Source organism: Excalfactoria chinensis, chromosome 14, assembly GCF_039878825.1.
Source record: "Excalfactoria chinensis isolate bCotChi1 chromosome 14, bCotChi1.hap2, whole genome shotgun sequence".
Lineage (NCBI taxonomy): Eukaryota > Metazoa > Chordata > Aves > Galliformes > Phasianidae > Excalfactoria > Excalfactoria chinensis.
Window position 1 is genome coordinate 9,277,613 of NC_092838.1, and position 26,349 is coordinate 9,303,961.

Genomic DNA, 26,349 nt, shown 5'->3' on the forward strand with positions numbered 1-26,349 from the left:
CTGAATTGGCAAAGAGTTGTGCTGGCACTGCTAAATTGCTGCCAGGATTGCCATGTTGAAGACCTGGGGGGCAAAGCAGCAAGGAAGATGGGCAGCAGGGCTGGGAGAGGTGGTCTGTGCAGTCCTGGCTGGGGATTTGCATGGGGTGAGGAGGTGGGGGATGGCTCTGTCATGTGGTGCTGTTAGAGGGAAGTTTCGAAATTAACTTCAGTGATTGTTCCTCCTTGCAGTGTCACAATGCTTCGTTAGCAGATAGTGCTGCCAATAAGATAAGGTGTTACCATCGTAACACCTGGTGCTGAATGCATCCCTGTCCCATTGTTCCACCAACCCCACGGCTTTTCTCACTGCTGTTATTTAGCCCTGCTACACTTTGCAATTTAGAGCACAAGCTGTTGGAAGCAGCATCCCACTTTGTGCAGGGCTGTGTATAGGATTAAGCAGATAACCTCGTAGATCTCCTCTGCCAAATGGAGAGAGGCAATCTGCAGCGGGGGGTGATGCAGGAGGGTCAGCTCTGAGAGCTTTGAACCCATCCGCTGCTATTTAATTATTGACTGTGGCCAGGAAGGCGTATAGCTGTTATCTGCAGCCAGTCCTGCAGGTCTACAACCTGTGGTTAACAGCTACACGCAGGGCTCCAATAGCATGTACTGAGTTTCTCTAGCTTCCTGCCCTAAGACAGAGCGATGGGCATTCAGGTATGCTGATTTCAATACCGCCTTCAGCATGAGGTTTGTGTTTAACCCACCCTGGTAAAGTGACCGAGGGCTGGGCTCCCCTGCCTGCACTGCCAGAATTCCTCAAGGTTTTCTAAAGGTGAAATGAAAGCACCAACAGAAGGGCTGTTCCTCTTATTCTGAGTGTGTTCTGGTAGGCGAGCAGGTTCTTGTGCAGCAGTTTCCCCTGTGAGCAGCACTGTGATAGTGGTGCAGAACAGCACGTCCTGCATGAAGCTGCAGATATTTCTGTTCTGGGTGCCTGACTACCACAACCAAACTGCAGCTAATCTGGCCCTTAACGCTGAGCTCTGGGGGAGAAAAGGCTTGCTTGGGTTTTCAATAGATGTTTTGGGAAATGTAGGATGGGAGGGAACGGCCTTGAGTTGCAGCAACGGAGGTTCAGGTTGGATATTAGGGACACATTTCTTTTCTGGATGCATGTTCAGGCACTGTTGCCCAGAAGTGTTCCAAAGGGAACTGGTTTGGTGTCATGGTGGGATGGGTTGGGGTTGGCCATCTTGGGTAAGTCTTTTCTGACCTTCACGGTTCTAAGTTGTGGATAACACAGATGCCATGGCCTCAGGCAGGTGCAGGGCAGGAGTTGCCAAGCACTGACTTGGATGGCACAGACCTCATCAGCTGCCAGTGTCTTGTAGGCATCTTCATCCTCCGTGTGCATTGCTGGAAGCAGGACACTTTGTGTTTGCAGTGTTTTGAAGGTGCTCGGTTTAACAAGAGTATTGGCTGGATCTGTCACATTTGGTAGCATTGATATGTGGCTGTAAGAGCTTTATGCAACACAGCTGATGTGTGTCAGGTATCAATGTGGGTTTTCCTTACCCAGCTTTTGACTCCCCATCGCCCACAGCTCTCGGTTTATGCCTCCCCTCTGGCACATCCATAGAGACTAGCAGACTGGTCCAAGGCTTGCATCTCTGCTGTATTTCTCCTGCTGCAATAAACCAGGGCTGTGCAAGGCAGGCAGACCCGAGTCCCCGTGCTTCTCCCAGTGCTGCCGTGTGAGCAGCAGCCACTGAGCGGCAGCGCTGCCCGAGGAACGGTGCTTTGGGAGGAGGAGGAGGAGGAAACCACGGCGGCTTTTGTGCATCTGGGAGCAGTGCCACTTCTTGGAGCCGTGCCTGCAGAGCTGCGGTCCCTTCTCTTTGTATACCCATAAAGCTGGCTCTCTCCTCGGTGGATCATCTCAGGCTGGGTTGTATCCTCTCAATCCCAGCTTAATGTATAGGAAATCCCTGGAAGAGCCCTACAGGAGCTTGCTCACAACAGCTTATCCGTGCTTGTTGTGCCCTCGTTTAGCCGCTTCTGCACCCGTTTGTAGATGAGGGCAGTGCAGTGGGCACTCAGCGGGGAGGAAGGCTGAGTGCTTCTCTGTGCTTTCCCATTAACTCCTCTGGTTGGGAGCTGCCGCCCTTTAATTAAACCAGCACAGTATGGAGTTGCTATTCTGAGCCTGTTGCATTCACATCTGGTTTGGAGTAAAACTTGGCTGGTTTGAGGTTAGCCCTGCACTATTGTGTCTCTAAGAGCAGGAAGGAGCAGGGAATCGATCTGGGTCTCAGCAAGCACCAAAGGGCTGCGATGCGCTTCGCCTCCCCTTGGCTCCCAGCAGGGAGCACAGCCACCAGCATCCCCGTGTGCCCATCCACAGGGGCTGGGGGGACCCGTGGGGCGGCAGCAGGAGGATTTAATTAACAGCATATGGAGAGTTAAGGAAGCACTGGGCTCTGCTCAGAGCCACCGCTGCGAGCTGGAGGGCGGCGATGACAGCCCCGTGTGCTGCCTGTTGGTTCTGCTGTGCTTGTCTCGTGTTTTGATTTCTTGGCCGCCCCTCTTTGCATTTTGCTCAGTCAGTAAATGGCTTCGTGTGAACTCCTCCAGGAGCAGCAGGCACGCAGGAATGCTGTGGGCCGTGCAAACAGCCTCTGATCTGTTTGCATCCTCTGTTTCCACCAGTGCAGCTCAGCCAGGTTGGCAGCAGCATGGGGCCGGGGGGATGCTGAGGGCTCGGGGCTTTTTTTCCCCCCTCATCCGTGGGCTGGAGCTCACGGGGTTATTTTTAGTGGAGGGTGGAGTCATAGAGAAAATAAGTTTGGGCTGTGTTTGAAAACTGCAGCGTCTGCGGTGCCAGGAGCAGTGGAAGTGCTGAGGAAGGGCCATTCCCATAAGGTGTTTCCTTCCGCCTTCGGTAGGTGCAGGGGCAATTAAGAAGGGCCTTCAAAGGTTGTGATGCCCGAAGCTCAGGCTGCCCTGAGCACAGAAAGCTGCTGACCCTGGGAACAAAGGATTCTCCTGAACCCAAACTGTTTGTGTTAATCCCGGCTGCTTCCTGGCGGCCGGGGAGAGGAAACAGACCTCTGCCTCTAACAGCTGCATGGCGAGGAGATTACAGAGCCATGGAACACCCTCTCCATCACATCCTCCCCTCTGCTGTCCCGGCCCAGTGCCCTGTGGGCTGTCCCAGGCTGCCTGCCAGGCTGGGGCAGATGCAGCAGGCAGGAGATGCTTTTAATCTCCTGCATCCGTGCACAGTTCCCAGTGCCAAGGCTCCTCCAAACCTGAAGTGTGGGCTGTATATCTGTACCTGCCTGAGGGAGTGGGCTGGGAACTGCAGGAGAAATGCAGCGGATTCATGAGGAATTGAACTGACGTGCTGCTAAAAGCCAAGTGAAACGTGCTTTCCAGCATTGCCTACTGCTCACCAAGCACTGAAGGAGAAGCTGGGCGGCCTTTTAGGTTTGGGGTGGGTGTGGAAGCTGCGGGGGGTGGGAAGGATGCATTCCCCCTCTGTGCGGGTTTAGAGCTGCCTTGTTGTGTGGTAGCCTGTCTTGGTGCCAAGGTTATACAATAGAGAAAATCAGCCGTCCTACTGTGTGTTTAGGTTCATTAATATGGAAATGGTGGAGTACGTTTCCTTATCGAGCAAAAAGCTGCTTCTGAAATAAAAGAACCCTCTGTGGAAGTTGTGTCGAGATCAGAATTGTTATTGCGTGAGAGGTGCAAAACCTCCCATCGGCCAAGCAGCTTTGATTCAGGGGGGCATAAAAATGCAAAAGGTTGTTCTGCTGTTCTCAGGCGACGGCTGTGACTGTGCTTATGGCGTTGGAGCAGCTCCCTTTGCCTGAACCATAGGCCTTTGTGCAGAGGGATCCAATGGGAGCTCCTGTACCCACAAACAATGGGCCATTGTGTTGGGTGAGCAGGGAGGGGAGTTGTGTGGAGATCTGTTAGCAGCTCCTGCATCCTCACATCCATCCTGTCTCAATCTGGGAGGAGGCAGCGGGGTCAGGGGCTGTACCTGGCATGGGGGGGACCCGGCTGGGGTCAGGAGTTGAAGTGGTGGGGCTCTGTTCTTTGTGGTGCTCAGCCACAGCTCCCTATGGGCAGGACCCCGCGTGTGATCCACACATAGCCCAGCACCCGTGGCACTGACTGCACGGTGCTCACCCCAAAGGGAGGAATGTGGGGTGTTTGGGAGGCTGCGTGCTGTGCCTGTTTTCTTCCTCCTTGACTGTCAAGGAATCCTTTTTCCCAGGTGTAGGAGACAAATGTTGGGCAAGCAGCTGCAGCTCAAGGGGATGGCATTATTTAACCACGGTGTTGGAAATGAGGGTGGTGGTAATGGCAAAAGGCAAAGGGGGGGGCTTGGTACCAAACCCTGAGCAGCACCATCTGCTATGCACGGACATCTAATTGGGCAGCGAAAGAGGCTCCTGGAGTTAAGTAGTTGGGAATTGCAGGCTCCTGGCTGGAGAGCCTGCCAACCCTTCTGGCAAAAAGCTGTTAGATCTTTGTTGCTGGCATGTGAAAGTGGCTCCGTGTAGCAGGGCTGCTTTTAACCCTTGCTGTGCACGGCCATCCAGCACTTCTGATCTTGAAATGGCCCGAGTGGTGATTGAAAGGGGAAGGAGAGCTTGTGGTGCTTTGGGATGCATGGCTTTCCCCTTCTTGCAGCCCCATGCCCTGCAAGGTGCAGAAGTATCCTGTCTGGTAAGCTGCACGAGGGGCCCTTAATTCCTGAGATGAAAGCCCAAGCTGGGAGGCATCTCCCGGTGAGCACAAACAAGTCAACATTTGTCACCCTCCTAGGGGCAGCTTCCTTGGGAGCTTTGGTCTCCGTCCTGTTTGTCTGATGGGTGATCAAAAGCTCTCTGCTGCCTACGTGTGTCTCTGAGCAGAGAAAGGGCTGAGAGCTGAGGAGAGCTCAGACAGCAGCAAAGGGTGGTGTATGTTCACTGAATGTCCAAGTTCTTTGTTACAAGCACACCGGAGGTTGTCTCAGTGCTCTGGTTGTGCGACTGGAGCTGGGCAAGGCTGGTGGGGCCGCGTGGTGGAGGGAGGGAGGGAGGATGCTTTGCAGCCAGATGGTTTTCCTGCCAGGGGAGGTTGGATTTAAAGGCTGAGTCCCAGCCATCCTGAAGATGAAACAGTTGGATCACAAAACATGCGCCTCTTCCAAGTTTGATTTGGATGTTTTTTAATCTCTCTCAAATTAAAGGAAAATCTCTTGTTTGACCCAAAACAAAATGATGTTTTCTTTGGATGGCCAATGAAGAAAATCAACCGTGTCCCAGTGTTGGTCCAAGTTCTGTTGCCAACAGAGCCTCCACAGCTCCTACTCCGTGCAGCTCTACCAGCCAGGCTGAGTCTTTTAGCTGGAGAGTTTATAAGAGCAAGAGAGTTCGGTCACTTGCTTTAAATTTAGTTCAGCTGTTCTGGTTCAATTCATAAATATTTGTTCATATGCCACCTCTGTTCTGTGGCTGTGTGTCCACATCCTGCTTTTCAGCTGTTTACTCATGTAAGCCGTCCCAACTTTATTTAGTGGGGTTTCACAAAGCTGAGTATAGACTCTCATGCCTGTGGGATGAAGCAGTTCTCGATGCAGCCACAAAACACCAGCAAACTTTGCAGCGTGTGCTGATCTGAAAGTCCCTTGTGTGAAGGTGAAAGGTTTGGGTCAGGAAACCCACAGGCCTGCTGACCTTCAGCATCGTGTTTGCATTTCTGCAGCCTGCTGCTGGAAGTTTGCAGCTGAGCTGTTGGCTGTTCCATGAGTTTCAGGTGGACTGGTATGGATGGATTCGTTTTGCAGTGTTGTTGGTAGCTCCAGTTGTGTTTTGTTCCTGGGTTCTCATGCCTCGAAGACCACCCCATTGCTCCTATTATTGATGGACTCACTGTGGTCTCTACTGGAGGACAGACCTTCTGGGCCCTCATATTTCTACACAGAATTGCCAGCCCCATCCTCCAGCAAGAACCTGCAATGTACTGCGAAAAGAGATGGGAATTCTTCCAGTCCCTGATGCTTTTAGTAGTGCGTTGGGTCTTCTCATCCTTTAATGCTTCTTGTCTCCCTCAGGAAACATGTCGGAAGTGCCAGGGGCTGTGGAAGGAGCACATGAACCTCACCTGCGAGCAGCTGGCTGAGAAGGACGACATCAAGTATAGGACATCCATGTAAGTAAACCCCACAAGCTGGCACAGACGAGGAGTGGGTAAAATTGTAACAGCAATAGGCCAGGCACGGAACTGGTGTGGAGGAAGGGATAAGAAACTCAGCTGTTCTTGTAAATGCTGGAAGCCCTGAAGCCTTGCTGGGTGTCAATGCGTTCCATTGTGTTCTGAAGACATCAAGCTGGAGGGGGCAGACAGCCCCTGGGATGGGATTTCTTTCTGTGAAAGGTAATTGGCAATGGATCCAGGTGGTAACCTGAGAACCTGGGAGACTTGTTGGCAGCATGGCCTGTTGCTCTGGCTGGCCTGATGTCTCACAGACCAGCACCTGGAGAGCCTCACAGAGGTGAGAAAGCCCGCTGAGTCTTGCCTCCATTAGCCTGGGGCAGAAGGGAGGTGTTGTAAGAGGGAGAGATGTGTATTGAGTCAGAGTAGCTTAGGACCATTTGAGAATCTCAACTGGTGACAACATGCTGAAGTGTGGCTTACTCAGCCACGGCTTTCTGGCTTTGTGGAAGCAGAGGTGCTCATCTGTGCTTCTAACTGGTTGGTTGGTAGAAATCTTTACAGAATAGAGTCGCTTTCTGAAATACCAGATGTTTCCCTCTTGTCTTTGGAAGGCCTCGTTCCTCTCCTTGCTGCAGTACACGACAAAATCCGCTGGCTTTAGGAAACAAGTGAGGGCTGAGCCGCGGGGCTGCATGTTTGGCACAGTGCGACGGGAACTGCCTGTGTTGCCCAATCCTTTCCTCTCTGATTCAGTCTGTCTGGTATGAGTAGAGGTTGGGAAGCTCCACCGCTGCAAAGCTGAATGACTGTTGCTTGCTCATCCCATAGCCTGTACTTGAGAGCAGAACATTGTTACAGATTTGATATGGCTTCTTTCTCTCGCCACTCCTTTCCCTATAGGAAAGAGGGGTGAGGAGGAGGAGAAACAAGTTGTCGTGTCCCTAATATGGAAAAAAAACACAAAAACCAAATCAGTTTGAAAACCTTTGGCAGATCCTTGCAGCAGATAGGTGAGTCGCACTGCACCATACAATGAAAGCTTCCTTTTGAAGCCCTGTGTAAGGAAAGGGAAGCGCAGCTGGAGCTCAGGCCAAGCTTCCTGCCTCGCTCAGAGCTTCCAAAAACAGTCTCCATCAGCAGCATCCTGTTGAGCAGAGGAGGGAAGAGCAGCTGCTGCTCAGAGCAGTCAGCCTTAAGTTAATTTTTTTCCTTCCTGTCTATTCTTAGCCCATTTCCAAAAGCCTGGGCACGCATCGAGCTGGATATAGCTGCAGGGGAGCTTGGTGTAGCTGCAAGGCAGCTGAAATCCCCGTTTTTGGCTGCTCGTTTTTCTACTTAGCCATTCACTGCTCCTCTGGCTTTGCGGATGAAGCAGTTTGAGGGGCTGTGCTGTTGCCTGCTCCGTTGCTGGGATCCTCCTTAAAAATCCCACCCTGTCATCTCCCAAACGCGTGCTGGCTTTGCAGATCCCCTGGAGCAGCTGGGTGGAGATGCTGGCTGCTGGGTCTGTGCTGCAGGGTCAGCGCAGCCAAGGGGCCGTGCCTCCCTCTGTCCAAATGCAGTCCCTTCCCTCTGCTGTCGTCAAATTTCACTTCTCGACTGCGAATTAAATTGTAACGTGATCCCCAGCGGTCATAAAATTGGCTCTCAGGCTGACAACTTGTATTCTTAAGTCTTTTAATTAAGTGACCGAGGCTTTCCTCCAGTTCTGTGCCAAAACAGCATTGCCATGAGCCAAACCTTTGCTCAGAGCGTGTCCCTGCCCGGCTGCCTGCTGGGGACAGGGACCGTGCCCTGCGCTGCCTTCCCACCCCTCCCTGTCTTGCACACCGAAAGGAATAACCTCTGGAAAACTTATGCAGAGCATCTTCTTGGGAAAGCTGAGTTTCTATGGGGAAAATTGTGATTATTTTTCAGCGACTGATTTAAACTTAACAAAAGCCAAATAAATCTGCAGCACAGCAGCCAGGATTGAAAGCAGTCTACGTGGTCATGGCATCTTTGTAGCCGCAGCAACAGCCGGGCACAAAGCTAGCTGGCAGATGACCACAGCAGTTTGCTTTTCCCAAGCTTTATCTCCTTGAGTGTATTTCTTCACAGCCGAGGCAGGAATCTGTTGTGCCCTTTGGTCTCCTGACTTATGGTGTGAATTCCTCCCGATCCGGAGCCCGGCACCGCTGTGTTTTGGCTCGCATGGAAACCAGAATTAGGGCTGTAGCACGCAGGCTGCCATTGACTTTCTTTCACTTAATTTGTTCTCGAGTTGTCATGGGCTGGCTCCAAGTGGAGCTGAGCCCAGACCTCCTTGGAACAGCGTCGGACTGTGGAGATGGTGTAGGAGGAAAGAAGTGGGAGCGGGGCTGTGGGGCTGCTGGGGTGTTGTGGTAGGAATGGCACTGCACTGGTGAACGCAGACACTCCTTCTCTAATCCTCCTCCCTCTCCTCTTTGTGTCGCAGAGAAGAGAAAATGACAGCAGCTCGAATCAGAAAATGCCACAAGTGTGGGACCGGCCTGATCAAATCGGAGGGCTGCAACCGCATGTCGTGCCGCTGCGGAGCACAGATGTGCTACCTGTGCCGGGCTGCCATCAATGGCTACGACCACTTCTGCCAGCACCCCCGCTCACCTGGTGCTCCCTGCCAGGACTGCGCCAAGTGCTCCCTCTGGACGGATCCCACAGTAAGTGAGGGAGGATGCTGGGGAGCAGTTTGCGCTCTGATTTCAGTTATCCTTCAGTGCCATTGGAATGCATGCTTTCCAATAGAGGGAAGCGAGTGTTTTTAGGCAGTGTGACATTTACATCAGCACGGAGTCCCATCTGACCACAACTTGTTCCTAGCTTTGCATCCGGGTTGCTGTTTGCTGTGGCTCTGCACCTGCTGTCTTCCTGCTGCCCCATAGCTCTGCTTATCTGCTTCTCTCTCTCTGCCAACCCCTGTGAGCCAAAGGGCCAAAGCTGCAATTGTGTCCGTTCTCACGGCTGTTGTCAACAGCTGCAAAGGAAGAACTGAAACACCACTGTGCTATGAGGGAAGCTGTAGTAAGTAACTTGAAACTTTGCACTGTAGTGCTGTTGTAGCTGTGGGATGAGGTGATTTCATGCAGCAGCTCTATGAGTAGAGGTTGTCCGTACCAGAAATCCAAAGGCAGGAGCTGAATCTCCCAATTTCAGCAGAGTAGCAGAGCAGTGTGAGTGTGGATCTGCTTTCTCAGAGCTTCTTTGAGCTTCGGTTGTTCCAGTGCTTCTTTGTCTCAGGATGCTGCAGCTTGCCAGCCTGCTCGCAGCATCTCTTGTTGGGAACGTGCACAATCCTGAGCTCGTATGGAGCAAAAAACAAAGGCACTGCATCTCTTCCTTCTACCAGAGTAAGCTTCTTAGTCCTCTGCTTGCCTGCCTGTATTGTGTGCTGTCTGTGAGAAGTGTTACTCTAAACAGAGACACCTGCTTCCAGGTACCCCCATTTGGGACACATGGCTGTGCCATCCCACAGCCCCACACCCCCTCCCTGTTTCCCAGTGGGACACAACGTGATGCTGAGTCCCTTATTCCCATCAGGATGCTGATTGTGCTCAGTAATGGCGTTTGTTCCGAGCCAGAGAAAACATGGGGCCTCTCAAAACAGCTCATACTGTACTTTAAAATAAATAAATAAGCAGGCAGCACAAAGAAGGCACTGTCACCGGGCCCTTTCCAGCTCTCTAATTAACCAATATTGTGGCAGAGAAAGATTTCCCACCGTCAGCAAAGAGCTGGCACTGCCTGCTTTGTTTTTGGTCTTCTGGGGAGTTGAAGCAGGGTGACTGCCCAGTGCAGAGAATAACGTGAAACTCAGCTGTTGGCTTGGCAGGGTGAAATGATGAGACCAGTTTGCATTGCCCACTGTGAGTGGTGCTGTTAGAGGCTGCGGGGCGGTCCTTCCTGGTCATCTGCTTTCTGTGAGCAGGAGGTGATGCGGGAGATGTGAGTGTGAACCTGCAAAATGCCATCGCAGTGTCCTGTCCTTTGTCCGGGGTGATGCAGTCCAACCCCGGGGCTGTTGGCATGGCATCTTCTTGGGCCTTCCTTGCTTCCATTTCCTCTTTTTGTTCCATTTCTTTCATTCCATTGAGGTCAGTGGATGCCTTGTGCTGTCCGTGTGGGAAGAGTGCATCTGCTGTCGCTGCAGCCCTGTTCAGTGTGTGCACAAAGGCAGAGGAGACAGGCCTGCCTCTGGTGGGCTTTGCAGCCCATTGCCCAGGAGCACCTCCTGCTGCAGAATGGGGAGGGCGCACCAAAACGTGGCTTTTAGGGGCTGATGGGCCGATGCTGTTCTGCAGAGCTGTGCTCACAGCAGACCGGTGGTGCAGCCCCAGGAGCACCGTCTGTTTCTATTTCACGGCCACGGGCTGCAGCTTTGTTAGACCTGGGTTGGGTAGTTTCACACTTTGGTGGAAAAATCTGCCCGGGTTTAATCCCCCATTATTGAAGGCAGAATTGGAGTTTCTTTAAAATAGGGCGGCTTTGTTCTTCACCGGGCGTTTAAGGTTTTCTGAGTCTGAAGCGATTCTTGATGAAGGATCAATGGACCTATTCACGGCTCGGGTTCCGAGTGAAAGACTCGGGGAGCGGCAGCATCTGTGCGTCTTTGTCTGCGGTGATCTTGGGAGAATAAAGCAGACCCTTCTGACTGCTTGTAAGGAGAGGCTGCTGCCTGCGCTGTAATCGTTCCCAAGCACGAGGCGATGCTTGCTGGCTCGGAGCTGCAGCCAGGCTCAGCCATCGCACCACGAGCAGCGCTCAGCCGCAGCCATGCAGCTCTGCAGGACACCAGCACGTGCTGCCCTGCCTCCCTGCTCCCTGAGGCTGCATGAAGTCTGATGTGCTGCAGGGCAAAGCACGGGATGGAGCCGCGAGAGCTGATTCTGCAGCTAAACGGCAGATCTGGGGCCGAGCATTGGCTTCTGAGCTGGTCCTGCAGCAAACCTGAGGCTGATGGCACACTGTAGGTGGCGTGCACTGGTCCCGTGCTGCAGTTTGACTGATGCGTTGTGACTGCTTTGGGTATAGCTGGGTTCTGCTCTCCTGTGGATTCCCTTTAATTCAATACCCATTTTTGAACTCTTGATAATGCTGCTTTGCAGCTTCATTTTTTTTGGCTTTAAAGCTGATCATGTACTTCTCGGTAACCCTTAAAAGCACTCCTGGACAGCCATCATTGAAAGGAAGGCTGACCACTGTGAGCTGTTTGCAGTTATCCCTCTTTCCAGCACTGCTGCCAGGAGCTGCTGAACAAAGACTGCAAAAATGCAGCTGCATCGAGGAAATGCATGGAATGCACCGAGTTCAGTGTTTGAAGGGAAGTCTGCAATGGTGGGGAAACACCCCCCCAAACTCAGTTTCTTTCCAACATGCTTTATAATGCCTTAATCAGAAGCATATGGTGAATTCATGGCATGCCCAGAAAGCCGTCAAGACACACCAATAGCAATGGCTGTTGCTAAAAGGACTGCACTTCCCCCCCACCCTCCTCCCCCCCTGCAGCACTGCTCCCGTCCCCACTCTGCACTGCAGGAGCAGCCCCCAGCAGCCCCCACTGCCCTGCAGCTGATCTGGGAATGATTTGAAACAAAACCCTGCAGTCCTTTGGCCTGAAAATCACTGCGAGCTGATTGGGAACGGCTGTGGCCACACATATGTGGAAAGGCAGAAAGTGGGGGGAGGTAACGGTGGCAGACGTACCCCCAGCCTCTTGCTGAAGGCCGGGCAGGGAGTGCAGCCCACAGCAGCCCCAGTCCTGGTCTCCCTGCTGAATGCAACAGCCATTTTCCCCCAGCACTTAATAACTAAAGAAGGCAGTGAGATGCACAACAGCTAAAACCAGCGCTTTCCAAAGCTCTGTGGGTATGCTGTTCTGGGCAGGGGGGTCCTGTTTGAGGCTTGGTTCTGTTTGAGGCTTGGCCCTGCATGGCAGGCAGTGCTCTCATTATCTGCTGCATTTCCTTCCTCCCATGTTTCCCAGCAGCTCTGTGGCCATGCCCAGCTCTGCTCTGGGTGCAGCCCTCCAGCACCAGGCAGTGCCTGGCTCACTGCTGTGTGATGCTGCTCACAGTGTGGGCACGCACGGCCCTGTTGTGTCAGTCAGCGCTGTGGCAGGTGCTGCAAATAACCTCACTTGCTTTCCGCAGCACTTGCAGATAGGGAGGGGTGGCAGCCCTCGCCTTTCCCCTCCTCCTGTGCTGCAGCATCACCCTGCGTGTTGTCCCTCACAGCCAAGGGACCCCTCCTTGCTCTGACACCCCAGCCCCCCCCAGCACTCAGGGCTCTGCTTTTTCCCTTCCTCATCTCTTTTTGCTGTAGGCGAGGCAGCTGACGGGAAGATGACTGTGAACTCGATGGGATCAGTGCCTCCTTGCATGCAGCCTGCGAGCGGGTGATGAAAATCATAATCCAGCCCTTATGAAGGGTTGGGAATCCTCTCAGCAAACAGACACAGGAGGCTTTTGAAATGGTGCCTCCAAGCCATGTGACATCAGCACCAAACCAGCCCGAGCGTGGCAAAGAAAACTTTATTTTTGGTGCAGGCCCTTTGCCCCTAAATGAATCCCTGCAAAAGCAGAGGGGTCAGGCTTATTTCTTGCTCCTGACGGTGCAGCATGCAATAGCCAGGTCTCGTGGCACAAGCTGTCCTTCCAAATAGCCCCCAGTTACCTCCTGCATGCATCCCTCTCCCTGTTTTGTTCCAGCTGGAATGTGGGTCTTCCCAAAATACCGCAGCTACCGAACCCAGTGCGTTGTGCCAAACCCAGTGTCAGCTCCTGCTTCTAAGCAGGGAGGTGCATGTTGTGCAGTGTATTTTTGTTCCCCTGATACTAATGGGTCCCAGCCTGCGAGGTCTGCCCCTTTCTGCAGATGGGTTCTGCACTTAGGGTGATGTGGTTTATGTTATCCCTGCGGACAGGGCTCGCTTTGCAGCTCTGACAGATGGGGGTTTGCTGCTTTGTGCTTCTGCTCCGCTCCAGGAGCTGCAGTGATTGGAGCAGCATCCCGGGGGTGCGGGCAGATGGCTCTGTGGGGCTGAATGTGGTGCAGGGGTCAGCTGCAGGGTAACCCGGGGTCAAGTGGCCCCTGCTGCAGGAGGGTCCTAGGGAGCTGTGCTGTTGGTGTGTCTGATTGCTCAGATTTCTACAGGGATCGATGCAGCCATGGGATGGGATGGGATGGGATGGGATGGGATGGGATGGGATGGGATGGGATGGGATGGGATGGGATGGGATGGGATGGGATGGGATGGATCCGTGGCTGGTAGCACTCTGATGGCAGTAGGATGGCAGCATCTGGAAAGCACTGCTTTAGAAAGCTAATTCTGGACTCAAACTTTAAGTAGAAGAGAACCTGCATATTTCTAGGCTTTAAGGTGAGATTTTTACCTCCGTGTGAGGGAATGGAGTGGGGGGAATACTGTGCTGTTGAGCTTGTTATCTTCTTGCCATAGAGCTTAAAAAACAACCAGCCCACAGGTGGGTGTTTCCAGTAAGAGCAGTGGGATGGGAGAGGCGGCTCTCTGGTTTCCAATGGTGTTGAAAAACAATTTCCTTGAGACAAAAATGAACAGATCCTGAGGCTTTGGGGCCATCCCTGCACTGCCTGGACAGTGAGGAGCTGTGCTGTCTGGCTCAGCTGCTTTCCAGCTGCAATCTGATGCTCATGGGGCGATCAGAAGCTCCATGCAGGCTCACAAGAGCCATTCTTCAGCACTTTTTATGGAGATGGATAGGCTGTAATTAACGGGCCGTGGAAGCAACCCGCTTGGATGAAATACCACGTGCTGGAAGGGCTTCATTTAACCATTGACTCAAAGAGCAATCCAAGGGAGGGAGGTGCTGAGCTCAGTGGCTTTGTGCAGATTAAGATAACTTCTGTCTCCCGGGGAAGCCTTATCTGTGGTGGGAGCAGAGCAGCAACGTTCTGGTGCTGCCGGACACGCGTGGGGCTGTGCAGTGGGCTGGGAAGCTGGCTGTGCCAAAGGCACTTGCAGTGTATTTGTAATGCAGTCCCAGAGCACTGCTCAAAATGGGGCTCTGCCTCCCATGGGTGTCCTTCTCGGCCAGCTCAGGACTTGCATGGTCTTCTTCCAGTGCTTTGTTCTCTGTGCTCCCTTGACTTGATCTAGGAGGTGCCAGCAGCAGTGCTACGGGTCCTGATGCTTAATAGTGACCCTGGGTCTGACTGCTGCCATGTTGGGTTGAGAAAAAGGAAAAGGTGATGGGCAGAGGGATGCTTTCAATTTCTCATTGAGCAATGGGTCTGAATATTCCAGCTATGACATCTGGATAGATATTACAGCAGCGTACTGTGATTTATGTCCTCCTCACAGTTACAGATAAGATCTAAATGGCCTCGTTACGGCACCGTTTAGCTACTAGAGCCAGGATTTAAGTTGTGTTAATTCCAGCTGCTGGGCCAAAAACTCAAGAAGTGCTCGCACAGTGTAAATATTTAATAGACGATTGCCATTGAGAAGATTAACGGCTCTCCAGCAACTCTTTGGATGGGCGGAGCTGGGTTGCAGCTCTCTGGTTTCCATCAAGGCGATGAATTTTAGCAGTGATCTCCCAGGAAAGCTGATCTAAGCCTCTTAGGTGTACTCCATAGAGCCAGTTTGGCGCTGTGCACGTCGCTCGTATGGCAGTCCCTTGTCACAGCCTTGCTTTTGGTTGGCCGTGGGGCATCCTGGACAAAGACGACACAGCTGAATTTGTCTCTTTTCCTGTACAAACTCATGCCAAAAGCTGTGCTGAGAGAATAGAAAGCAGCTGCAGCAGGAATGATTCTGATTCTTTACGCTCTGATTCCTAGGAGGATGACGAGAAGATAATCCAGGAGATTCAGAAGGAGGCTGAAGAGGAGCAGAGGAAGAAAAATGGAGGTAAGTCGCTGTGCTTTGAGATCAGACCAAGGATGACTGCAGAGTGTAGGGCTCCCAGCTCTGGGTTTGCTGCCTTCTTCCCACGCTGCATGCAAGCCATCACGCTGTTCCTGCTGCCCCACAGCAGCCCCACACATCTGCAAGCAGAGTGTGCTCGTGCTGTGCTGCTGATGCAAGGAGCCAACCTTCCAACCTCGTGTCTATGCTCCAAGCGAGGAGTGAGAGCAAGGAAGTTCTGGGAGGAGAAGGGGCAAGAGTGCTCGAGGAACATGCTGGGGATGGTGGGTGTGAGGCTGCAGACCAAGGTTGGTGAGGGGGTGACTGGTTCCTCCGCTTCCTTCCTCTGCAGAGAACAGCTTCAAGCGGATCGGCCCTCCGGTGGAGAAGCCCATGGAGAAAATGCAGAGAATCGAAGTCATCCCCAGACCTGTTCCTCAGAACCTCCATCAGCCACGGATGCCTCCTTACCCCTTCGTGCACCCTCCTTTCCCTCTGCCCCCCGTCCGTCCCATGTACAACAACATCCCCCTCAACATCGGCCCCATCCCCGCCCCCTACGTGCCCCCATTGCCTAACATGAGGGTGAACTATGATTTTCCCCAGATCAACGTTCAGCTGGAGCACAACTTGCCTATGCACTTCGGCCCTCAGCCTCGGCACCGCTTCTGACCTGGTTTGGATAGTGTTGGTCACTGCAGGACGAAGCCCCCCCTGGTAACATCAACCCGTCCTGCTGCAGCCCCCCACCATAGCCAGCTGCAAGGGGAGCTGCTGTGAGTCACACACACCTGCACTACACCCTTATCTATAGCTTCTCCGGACCTTTACAATCAAACATTTCAACCTGTGCTGCAACAGGGCTTGGTGCTGCATTTCCAAGGTCTCTTCCTATGTTGGGAGTCCTTTTATTTTTTGTTGGGTTTTTTTTGTTTTGTTTTAATTTTTATTTGGCAAAGACTATTCAGACAGCTGCTGGGAGGGAAGATGAGACTTGTGGAGCTCAGGGGATACAGAAGATCCTTGGGAGTCTTCCAAAACTCCAACCTCCCTGCTGGCCAGAGCAGCTGCAACAGCCTGAGTCCTGTGGGAAGGGAGGAGGGACTTGGCACCTGAGTAAGACCTTCAGGAACAAGGTAATGGGACTCGGCTGCCCTAAGCCCAAGGTTTGGGGTTCCCATCTTCTCCAGCATCCCTGTAACCTGCTAACACCTCCCAGCAGAAATAAATTGTTCCAAACCAAGTTAACGTAGTGTATTTAGCATTTCTCGCTCTGCAAGGAGTGAGGGGATGCAGCAGACATCTCATTGCTCAGTTCTTGCCCTGCAGCCCACAGCCACGTCCCATCTCAGGGCTCCAGGAAGCAGAAAACTCGGCCACCTCGATCCTTGAGAGCAATTTGCCCCTCCTGGGGGCTCAGGTGTTCTTCCCCAGCAGGAAGCTGCCCCCAGCATCCAGCACATGGCCTTCCTTTCGCTGTTCTCATGCGGGCATCCCAAACCCCTGCCAGTTTCTGGCAGCAGTCAGGGATAGGTAATAATAGGCAGCTGTGTGTGACGTGTGCTGTGGTGTAAGTGCTGGTAACCACCAGCGTCTTCTGCTCACAGAGGCTGTGCTTTGTGTCTGGGACAGCCCCAGCAAGAGGGGCAAACCCAGCAGGAGCTCCAGGCTGGTTCTTACCCACCCCGTGTGCAATGGTCCCCGGGTTGTTTGGGCTGTGCTGCATCCTGCTCTCCCCTGCTGAGAACCAGCCTGCCGCAGCTCCCTGCTGGCTTTCCCCACGTCCCACCATCCAGGTGTCCCCGGCTGTGTTTGTTTTCCAGGTAGCATTTCCTTGCCTTGCAGAGTTCAGTTTCTGTTCTCAGACATTTCCTGTGGGTTGAATGCATCCTACTGAGCGTTCCCATCCCTCAGTGCCATGGTCTCTAGCATTAATAACCCAGTGGCATTCGCTTGCTGCTGTCACTTATATCTATTTTTTAATACAATTTTTGTTATTTTTCCTTCTTAGTTAATTCCCAGAGACAGCCCCAGGGCCGATGTGCTTGAGATCTGCCCACCTCTGACAGGTGGGTGATGGGAGCTCAGAGTGCCTCTGCCCTGGGGATGGAGGTGGCACTCAGTGCTCTGCTGCAGCTCTCATCTGGCTGAATCTGCTCTGCGTTGGTGCAGCACTGCAGGATCTCTCGCGGGCACAGTGGCCCCCTTTGCTGCTCTCCTGCAGCAGCCGTGTTCAGCTCCTGCGTGCCCCCTCTGCACAGGGACAGCAAAAGTTGGGCTCCCCGTTCCCTCTTTTGATGCTTTGCAGAGATGCACGGCTGCATTGGGATCTCAGCCTGGGCAGGGAGAAGCACAGAGATAAAGGGACAGAGTATGGTGGTGAGGGGGCAACGCAGGTGGCATGGGGGTGGTGGTGCCTGGGGTGTCCCCCCATGGCTGGGGCTCTGTCCCCATGTCTGTGGCTCAGCACCATCACCTCCCTGGAGCACAGGGTTCATCCCGCTGCCCCGGAGCGATGTCACACTGCAGGGAGAGTCGTGGAGGGTTAAAGAGAGGGGGCAGGGATGGGGCTGTTCCCCTGCAGAGCCATGGTGCCCCGTGCCTGGGCTGCTCCTTCCCTCCGGCCTGGGAGATGCCCAGCAGTGCTTCCTAATCGTGTTTGAGTCCATTGCTGGTTTGGGTTGTTCTGTTACAAAAGCAAAGCCCTGGTCCGGCTGTGTCCCCTCTTGCCCTGGAGGAGCCGTGGCTGTATCCTCTACCAGGTACTCATTATGGTTAATTGCGGTGTCCCATTTAACTTGCCTTAAAGGTGGGAAGAGAAACCTTAGTATTTGCACTTAGCAAAACGTCCTGTTAAAAGAAAGAAACCCTGTAAAGACGTGCATGTTCTGCAACTTTGTATAACGATAAGCCGAAAGCAAATAGGTTGGTTTATTGAAAATAAAATAAAGGAATATTTTTCTTTACCTTCCGGTAGTAAAAACCCTTGTCATATTCCGTGTGTACAGAGGTGCCCTGTATTATATTGTAAGTTGGATTCTTTTTTTCTTCCTTTTTTTTTTGTAAATAAATCTGTGCATTCTGGCTTCCATCTCCAGGCTGTGCTTATGGGATGGGGGGGGGAGCAGACACATCCCTATTCCCCCCCCCTCCAACTTAATGCTCTCCAAATGCTGTCGGGAGAAATGGAATAGAAAATGGTTCCCAGTCGCTCCTGTAAATGGAAACCAGGAGGTGTGAGCACGGCTCAGCGGGGCTGAAGGCGAGAAGTGCTGACGTTTCCTGCACAGCTTTAATGTTGGCCTTGTTTCTAACAGCGGAATCGCATCCTTCCTCTGCTCAGCCCTTGTTTGCAGCGCGGGGTCCCACACGTGCTCTGGGATGCGCTGCATGGAATGCTTTGCTTCTCCCCCCCCTCCTCCCCCCTTTCTTTATCTCCCCAACACCCAGGAGGAGCAGTTCTGACCCACACCAGCTCTGGAGCATCCAGGGAGCTGCTGGGCATCACAAAATGCACCCCAGCCTCCATCCAGTGACTGCTTTGAGGCCGAAGGAAGGAGACAACGGGTTCTACTATCACCCCAGCACTGCCTGCCCCAAACCCACAGCTCCAGCTGGCAGGCTGTGCCCCATGGATGCCAATGGGGTGAGGAGCTCCCCCCTGAGCCCCAACAGACCACGCGTCACCGCTCGTATCCGAATGCAGGTCTTGCTTCTTTTTATTATTCACTTTTCTCCAGTTTGTAGCTATTTGTTGTTGTTTAAGTTATACAAATGGCACTTACAAAAAAAAAAATAATAATAATAATTAGAAAAACAAACAAACAAACAAAAAAAAAGAAGTTCTAAAACCAACACCCCCAAAACGAACAAAAACCCCCCCATGGAATTAAACTTCAGAGTGAGATGCTTACGGAGGGTCACAACAGGAGAGGAGACGGGAGGTGAGGACCTAAAGTCACACAGAGCGGGGTGGGGGGGGACAAAGGAGACACAGTGAGAAGGCAGCAAAGTGTGCGCCAGGGCGAGGGGCCACCCGGGCTCCATCAGGATACTTCTTCCTTGGGAGGCAGCGGGCGCTGGAGCCGAGGTGGTGTCCCCATGTTGGGGATGGGTGGGAGCGTAGCACCGAGCCCTGGTGGAGGGATTGCAGAGCTTGAAGGCTGCAGAGCCCCGGGTTATGGCACAGCGGTGGCACCGCCACAGCCCTCGGGTTGGAGCTGGGGGTGAAAGGCGCTGCGGTGTCCGCAGGGAGCCCGAAGGATGAAGTGCCCCAACGCCCCAAGGAACAGCTGGGCATCACCAGCATCATTCCATGAGTACAGAGCACAGTGCTGCCCACAGCGTACATAAATACGGACTAACAAAAATACTGATTTGGTCATTATTCTTTCTTGCTGTTTCCAGTCAGGAGGTGGCACACGGCCGCAGCCTGGGAGGAGCCCACAGGAGCCGCCCAGCCCGGCAATGGGCACTCAGTGATTGGCATCACTGTTCCAGTATTCAATAAGGAAAAAAAACAACCCAAACCCCCCCAAAAAAACCCAAAAGAAGTACTGAGCAGATCTCACTGTGCAAAGTTTGTGAAGGAATTTGTTCTGCATACGGACAGCTGCAGGTTTGCTGCCAGCTGGTGCCCATGCCCAGCAATGGGGAGGGAATGGGGGCTGTCTGCCCCCACCCCGTCCTCTTATCGCCATTGTGGGGCAGTTATTCCTTCTTGTTTGTTTGTTTCTTTTTTTCCAATAGGGGAAAGGGAAATAGAAGGACCGGGGTGATGCTCAGGGCCAGAGTGGGCACAACAGCCCCTGGGGGCATCCACCTCCAACGCCACGCACTGGGCTCTATGGGGAAGGCGAGCCAGGCTGGAAATCCTTGCACAGAGAGGAGAAATTAAACCAAAAGAAAACCACCAAACCCCCAAAAAAACCCAACCAAACAAAACAGACAGGGGGAAAGAGAGGTTGGCAACGGGAGGTACGCTAAAGTGCATCAATATTCCCAGAGGGTGGAGGCGTCGATGGTGTCGGCGGATGCCTTGAGGACCCCGGCGTGGTCACCCTTCAGGTATTTGCCATTGATTTTGATGGCCACTTTGTTATAGTCGCAGAACTCAAAAAAGAAGTCCACGGGTGTGTCGCTGCTGCTGGTGACGGACGACTCGCTGCCCACCATCCAGTACTTCCCAGTGGTATCTGTGGGCAGATGGGAGCCGTCAGCCAACACGAGGGCCCAGATGGGGCATCCAACCCCCAAAATCCCCCCAGATCCCCCAGGCAGTGACAGTCACACGCGTCACCCCAAGCTGCAGGCTCACCCTTGATGTTGTAGGCTCCGTCATTGAACTCCAACTGGAAGACGTCATAGGAGGAGCGGTTGGAGTCCAGGGTGCCGGTCACCTTCCGGCAGCCGATGAAGCCGTGCTCACCACGGAGCACAATGATGGGTCTGTTGATCAGCTTCATCACAAAGTGCTCCGTCTCACCTGCACCGGGGGACAGCAGCCATGAGTGCAGGGTCCTATGGGTGGCACCATGGGCATGGCGAGCAGCATTCCCATTTGTCACCCTCCCGCCCCCCAAGGGTGGCTCAGAGCCTCGGATCCCTTACCTGCTGTCTCCATGGAGGCTGCCAGCTGCCCATTCTTCTTTGCTGTCACATATTTGCCATTGGCAGCCCGCAGGGTGATGCGCTTGTCACACCACTCGATGTCGAAGTAGCAGCTGGCGTTCCTAAGGGCAGAGAGTGGCTCAGCAGGGATATGGGGACCGGGGGCAGCCAAAGGGGGTGTCCAGGTTGGCTGGGATTTTGGTGGACGAGGGAAGCTGTGTGAGTAAAGACCCCCACCCCAAGGACCGCAGGTAACAGCAACATGAGACATGACGGCCTTCAGTTGCACAGGGGGAGGCTCGGGTTGGCTATTAGGAAATGTCTGTTCTCCCAAAGAACCCAAAGAGATGCTCCAGAGCTGTGGAGATGTGGCACTGAGGGACGTGGTTTGGTGTCACGGTGGGGGTGGGTTGGGGTTGGACTTGGTGATCTTCTCCAACCTCAATGATTCCATGTTTTTGGCAGCTCCAGCCTTCCCCAAGGCCCTGGGAATTCTCATTTTGGGGTGAGTTCCTCCCTGCTGCCCAAATCCCTGCACCCAATGGAGAAGGCAAAGAGGTCCCAGAGCAGTGGGGGGCACGAGGCAGGGACTCACTTTGTGGAGGCGGTGGACTGGATGCCCCCGTTGGAGGTGAGGGTCCAGTACTTGCCCGTGTAGGTGCGGAAGGCACATTTCTTGGTGTCCTTGTTGATCTCCAGCTGGTAGGTCTCCTGGTCGCCCTCCTCATCTTGGTTGGCCGACAGGTCCATCCCTGCAGCCACACACACACACGGGTTGGTCTCCCTCTAGCATCCGGGTCCAACCCCAACATCCCATGCAGATGCTCATGCACAGGGCCAGCCCCCAGCTCAGGGTTCCACCACACATCCAATGGAGACAGACTTGTCTATCTCACATGCAAATGGGCCGTGTGTTGTTTTCTTTTTGTGGGAGGTGACAGCAGGGTGACTCAAGCCCTTAAAGCAGTGCCAGCCATGAATCCCCATGTCAGGGCTGTGTTTAAGGACCAGGAGATGGGGCAGCCACTATGCTTATCTGCCACAGGACCGGCCTTGTGCCTTGCAGACGCTGCATGCAGGAGCTGCCTGTTGGAAGGGAATGTTTGCTTTCCATGCTAGGAAAGCAGTGCCAAACCCACTGCCTTTGTTCAGCACTGAGAGCAAAACCTCACTGCCCCCCCAGCACATTGCAGCCCCCAGCGGGATGCTGGGACAGCGCCAGCCCCCTGCACAAACCCTGCGCTGTGCACACCTCCGTGCCGTGCATTTTGCTGGCTCCTGGGCCTGCAGACACAGTGTGCAGCCTGGAGCTGCTTTGCACTGCAAGGGAGGAGCAGGAGGTGCCCCCAAGCTCACACCTGGGCTGTGTTTGGGGAGGGCTTTTGCTTTATCCGCTGCCAGGCGGGGGAGCAGCCGCAGGGCCCACAAAGAGGCGAGGGGGTATGGGAAGGGGGGGGGTCTCCCATCACCCCCCAGCCCAAACGCAGGGTTGGGTTACTGCATGTCAGCGGAAAGGAATGCAATTAGGGCTGCAGGGGGGGAGGCTTCAAAGGGCTGTGAGGGAGCAGGAGGGCTGGGGTTGGGGCTGCAGGGGGTGGATGCAACCCGGCCATGTCCCTCTGTTTCCCTTCCCCCCATCTCAGCCACGTGTCCCCACTTGCTGCCCCCAGCAGAACTGCTCTGCTCCCCGCTGCGGGCGTTCTTTAATTACTGCTGTTGGTAAATGCAGAGTCTGGAGCCAGCATGACGCTCCCTGACCTTGACGAAGCTGCTAATTACAGCCCGAGGCAAGGAGGGGGGGCGGGCCCCAAAAAATTCCCTGTGTGGGCACCCAACGGCTGGGGAGGAACCCAAAGGGTGGCTGCAGGACCCCCATATGTATGACCACGGATGGAGCCAGGCTGGAGGTGAAGGCAGAGCATATTCTGCTAAGCCCCCAGCAAGGGCAGCTGGGAAGGATCTGGATGGTTCCAGCACCGCGGGACTGATGGCCAAGCCCTCACCCAACTGCATCTCCCAAAGCAACTGAAATCCCAGTGCTGCCCTGTGGGAAGAACAGCACAGCACGGCACCCCACGCTGCGAGGAAGGGCAGCACACACAGGGCTCTCTCTCCTGGATAAATCTATGTTTGCTCAGAGGATGCCCTGCAGTGTGCCCTGGGATGCTGGTGGCAGCCAGCAGGATGGCTCAGATCCCCCTGCAGAGCCCTGTGCGTCCCCCCCCCATCCTTCCAGCAGAAATACACTGCACCAGGAAACAAATCCCAACCAACGTTCATCCAGGAGAAGCAGCACCAGGGGTGCAGCCCTGTGAGGGGCGATGGGAACGCACTCCATCCCTTCCCCAACCCTATGCACACCTTTAGGGTGTGAGGTCTATAGGGCATGGGGGCAGGGCAGGAGGATGGCAGCGCTCTGCCCTCGGGGACCCTCCATCCCACAAAGGGCTCTTTGTTGCCGCAGCCAGCAGCAGCCATTCAGCAGGGAAGGAAGCTGCACGCTGCTCTGCTGCTTTTGCTTTTATGAATGCAGTGGGGCCGGTGTGGGGCTCAGCACCACTCTGAGCAAGGCCAGGGCTTCTGCATCAATCTGGGTGCAGGGAGAGACCCCCAGTAGCCTCCAGCCCCGGTGCTGAGCAGGACCCCGAAGGGATGGATGCAGCCCCATTGCTGGGCACGCTGAGCCCCACTCTGTCACAGATCCCTCCCTGCAGTATTTTTCTCAGAAGAGGCCCTCACACTGCAGGGACCCCCCCGTTGCTGAGGAGATCTGCACCCCCCTTCCCTCCCCGCCCCCATCGCCCAGCACAAAGCCATGGGGCTGGGCTGCTCCCCCCCCCCCCCTCCCCGCATCCCAGCGCGGGGCCCCCAGCCCGCACCTCACCCCACATCTGGTTTTCCCATCTCCGGTGACAAAGGGCTGCAGCAGCCCTTCCCCCTGCGTTGCGGCAGCACCCGCCTGCCTCCTGCCTCCATCATCTCCCCCGTCCTCCATCCATCCATCCATCCATCCATCCATCCATCCATCCATCCATCCATCCATCCATCCATCCAGCTCAGCCTCCCACTGTCTCCATCCCCAACCTCCTCCATCTATCCCCCTCCTGCTCAGCCTCCCACCATCCTCCTCTCCTTCCACCCTCCTCTTCCTCCCGCCACCGCCATCCTCCCTCCATCCCCCCTCCTTCCTCCCACCACCTCCAGCTCAGCCTCCCATCACCGCCATCCTCCCTCCATCCTTCACCTCCTTCCTCCATCCCCCTCCATCCCCCCTCCCCCCTCAACCTCCCGCCATTTCCATCCCCATCCTCTCTCCCCCAATCCCAAGATCTGTCTCCCCGCAGCCAAACCCCTTTATCTCAGGGGCTGCTCTGCACGCAGCACTCGCTCTCCCGCAGCAAAGTGCCGAGCTCCCCGCGTGCAGATAAGGGTTAAGCTGCAATCTTGAAATGTTACATCATTAAATAGATAGATATATAAGAAAATCCCGGTTCTGTTCCGGCGCAGGCTGTGCAGCAGCTCTGTGCCCGCAGCCATCCCTGCGCTCCCGGGGTTGCCCCCCCACCCCCTCCAGCTCCGTGGCTGTGGCTCAGTGCCCGGGGAGCGGAGCTGCCACGCGGCCGTGGGGAGCTGAGCACATGGCGGTGGCCTCGAGGGGACGGAGGGGACAGCGGTGGCACCGCGCCTTTGTGCCGGGTTCCTCCGCGGCGGTCACAGCGCAGCGCGGACGCTCGGGCAGAGCTTTCCTTTCCCCGTGTAGCGCCGGCAGAGATGGGGATGGGGGCGACACTGCGGGCCGCAGTTATGGGGGAGCTGAGCCTCCTGCAGCCCTGCTCTATGCGATGAGCGATGCTCAGGGATGGCGGGGGGGGGGAGGCTGGGAGAGGCTTTGTTGGTGAACAATGAGCGGTTCTGCCTCCGCCACGGCCATGGGAGACTCCTCAGAGACCCTCACACACTCTCAGGAGGGCCCCCCCCCCCCCCCTCATGCTCCTCGCCCCGTCCGGGGTGCTCTGCTGTAAGGATGGGGGGCTGCGGAATGCGGGGTTGGTGGAACCCAGGGAGCCGTAATGGAAGCGAATGGGGGGATGGGGGGAGTCATGGAGAGACGGGAGCTTCGGAGGGGGCAGAGATCCAAAGGAGGCGTCTGCGGAGAGAAGCGGGGACCCTGCGGGAGAGGAGCGGGGGGGAGCGCTGTGCCGCGGGGATGCGGGGGGCACCGGGAGCAGCGATGTCCGCGGAGCAAGAGATGCCCGAGGGATGCGGGCGGAGCCGAGAGCACCGCGGGGCCGCCACGCTCCGCGTCCCCGAGTCACCCACGCGCGTCCCGCTCCCCCCACGGCCCTTACCTTGCCGGGTGGACACATTCCGGTCGTTCCCAGCGCGCAGCACGACCTGCGGGCAGCTCTGCTCCAGCGCGAACAGCTCATCCTTCCCCACCTTACTGCTCTTCCCCGCCTTCAGCGTCCCGCTGGGCCCCGACGGCGCCAGGTAGCGGCCCTCCCCGTCTCGGAACGCCACTTTCCCGCAGCGGAACTCCAGCGTGAAGGCGGTGCCGGGCTCGGCGGAGGGCACCAGGCGGCCGTCGGCCCGCAGCAGGCGGTGGTCGCAGCTCTGCAGGCTGTAGCGCTGATCCACGAAGAGCAGCGTGATGAGCGCGTCCACTCCCCACGGCACGTCGCGGTCCACGGCCAGCTCGTCGCGGCGCGGCCCCAGGTGCGCGTAGCGCTTGCGGGCCAGGCTGTAGAGGTTGGCCTGGGGGTGCATGGCCAGGTGCACGCTCCACTTCTCGGCGGGGGACACGGACGGGGCGAAGCACGACAGGCGGTCCTCGGTGCCGCCGAAGAAGCGGCGGTGCGGCTCGGACTGCAGCGACCACCGCCCGTCGCCGTGGGCCACCACCAGGAAGCGGCAGTCGGGTCCCGGCTCCTCGCTGTCGCAGCTCACGCGGCCGTCCTTGTCGGCTGCCAGGTAGCGGCCCAGGTGGCTCTTGAGCAGCACCGCGCTGGAATCCTCCCCGTCCTGCTCCAGCGTCCAGATCTGCTTCTTCTTCATGCTGGCGGCCGACGCGTTCACCTTGAAGCCGAACGCTTCCGCCGTCAGGTACTTGTTGCCGCAGTTGATCAGCCCGAACTGGATCTGCACCGGCTCCGCCGTTCCGTTCGCCGTCATCGTGGCACTTTCGGCTCCGCTCCGCGCTGCCGCCGCCGCGCCCGCCCCCCTCCGCCGCCTTTATAGCACCGCGCGGCGCCGCCCCCCACGACCCCTCCCCGCCCCGCGCGGCCCCCGGCGCCTCCAGAGCCCCCCCACGGTACCCCACTGCGATCCCCATCGCTGCGATAACCCCACGCTGCCATACCCCCCCCCCACCCGCCGTACCACTGCGATCCCCATCGCTGCAATAACCTCGCACTGCGATACCCCCCCCTCGTCGCAATACACCCCCCGCAGTACCTCCACTGCGATACCCCCCGACTGCAACGACCCTTTGCTGCATTACCCCCCCTTCCTTGCAATAGCCCCCCTATTGTTAGAGCGAGAGCCCGCTCAGATCTCAGGCTCACCCCCGCGCTGCCGGACTACCCCCTGCATGGCAATGCCCACCCTGCGTGGCAAGGATTCCTCAGC

General features: G+C 55.5%; 2 protein-coding genes across 5 annotated transcripts in view; one reads left to right on the forward strand and one right to left on the reverse strand.

Moving 5' to 3' along the window:
- The window catches only part of RNF216 (ring finger protein 216), a 61,662-nt gene extending 43,461 nt beyond the window's left edge, over positions 1–18,201 (forward strand). For 3 of the 4 annotated variants that reach the window (XM_072349031.1, XM_072349032.1, XM_072349033.1), the window contains exons 15-18: positions 6,103–6,200; positions 8,665–8,887; positions 15,045–15,114; positions 15,464–18,195. In XM_072349031.1, the coding sequence (XP_072205132.1) occupies positions 6,103–6,200; positions 8,665–8,887; positions 15,045–15,114; positions 15,464–15,783 (711 nt within the window). In that variant the 3' untranslated portion in view covers positions 15,784–18,195. Of the gene's footprint in view, positions 1–6,102; positions 6,201–8,664; positions 8,888–15,044; positions 15,115–15,463 lie in introns of all 4 variants that reach the window. The other variant, XM_072349029.1, reaches the window with a different exon arrangement.
- Positions 18,202–18,806: 605 nt separating this feature from the next.
- FSCN1 (fascin actin-bundling protein 1) lies at positions 18,807–25,942 on the reverse strand. The gene is made up of 5 exons (XM_072349040.1): positions 25,071–25,942; positions 21,317–21,473; positions 20,722–20,843; positions 20,429–20,596; positions 18,807–20,306 (listed from the first exon to the last, which is right to left on the reverse strand). Exons 1-5 carry the CDS (start codon positions 25,891–25,893, stop codon positions 20,104–20,106), a joined length of 1,473 nt encoding a protein of 490 aa, XP_072205141.1. The 5' UTR covers positions 25,894–25,942; the 3' UTR covers positions 18,807–20,103.
- Between the last annotated feature and the right edge of the window lie 407 nt (positions 25,943–26,349).

What these genes read in the sequence shown, in the direction of transcription:
- FSCN1 (XM_072349040.1), bottom strand. Translation starts at nt 25,893, where the DNA reads ATGACGGCGAACGGAACGGCGGAGCCGGTGCAGATCCAGTTCGGGCTG. An exon ending in CAGTCCACCGCCTCCACAAA is followed by an intron (nt 20,844 to 21,316) that starts GTGAGTCCCTGC and finishes CTCTGCCCTTAG; the next exon opens with GAACGCCAGCTGCTACTTCG. An exon ending in AGCCTCCATGGAGACAGCAG is followed by an intron (nt 20,597 to 20,721) that starts GTAAGGGATCCG and finishes CCCCCGGTGCAG; the next exon opens with GTGAGACGGAGCACTTTGTG.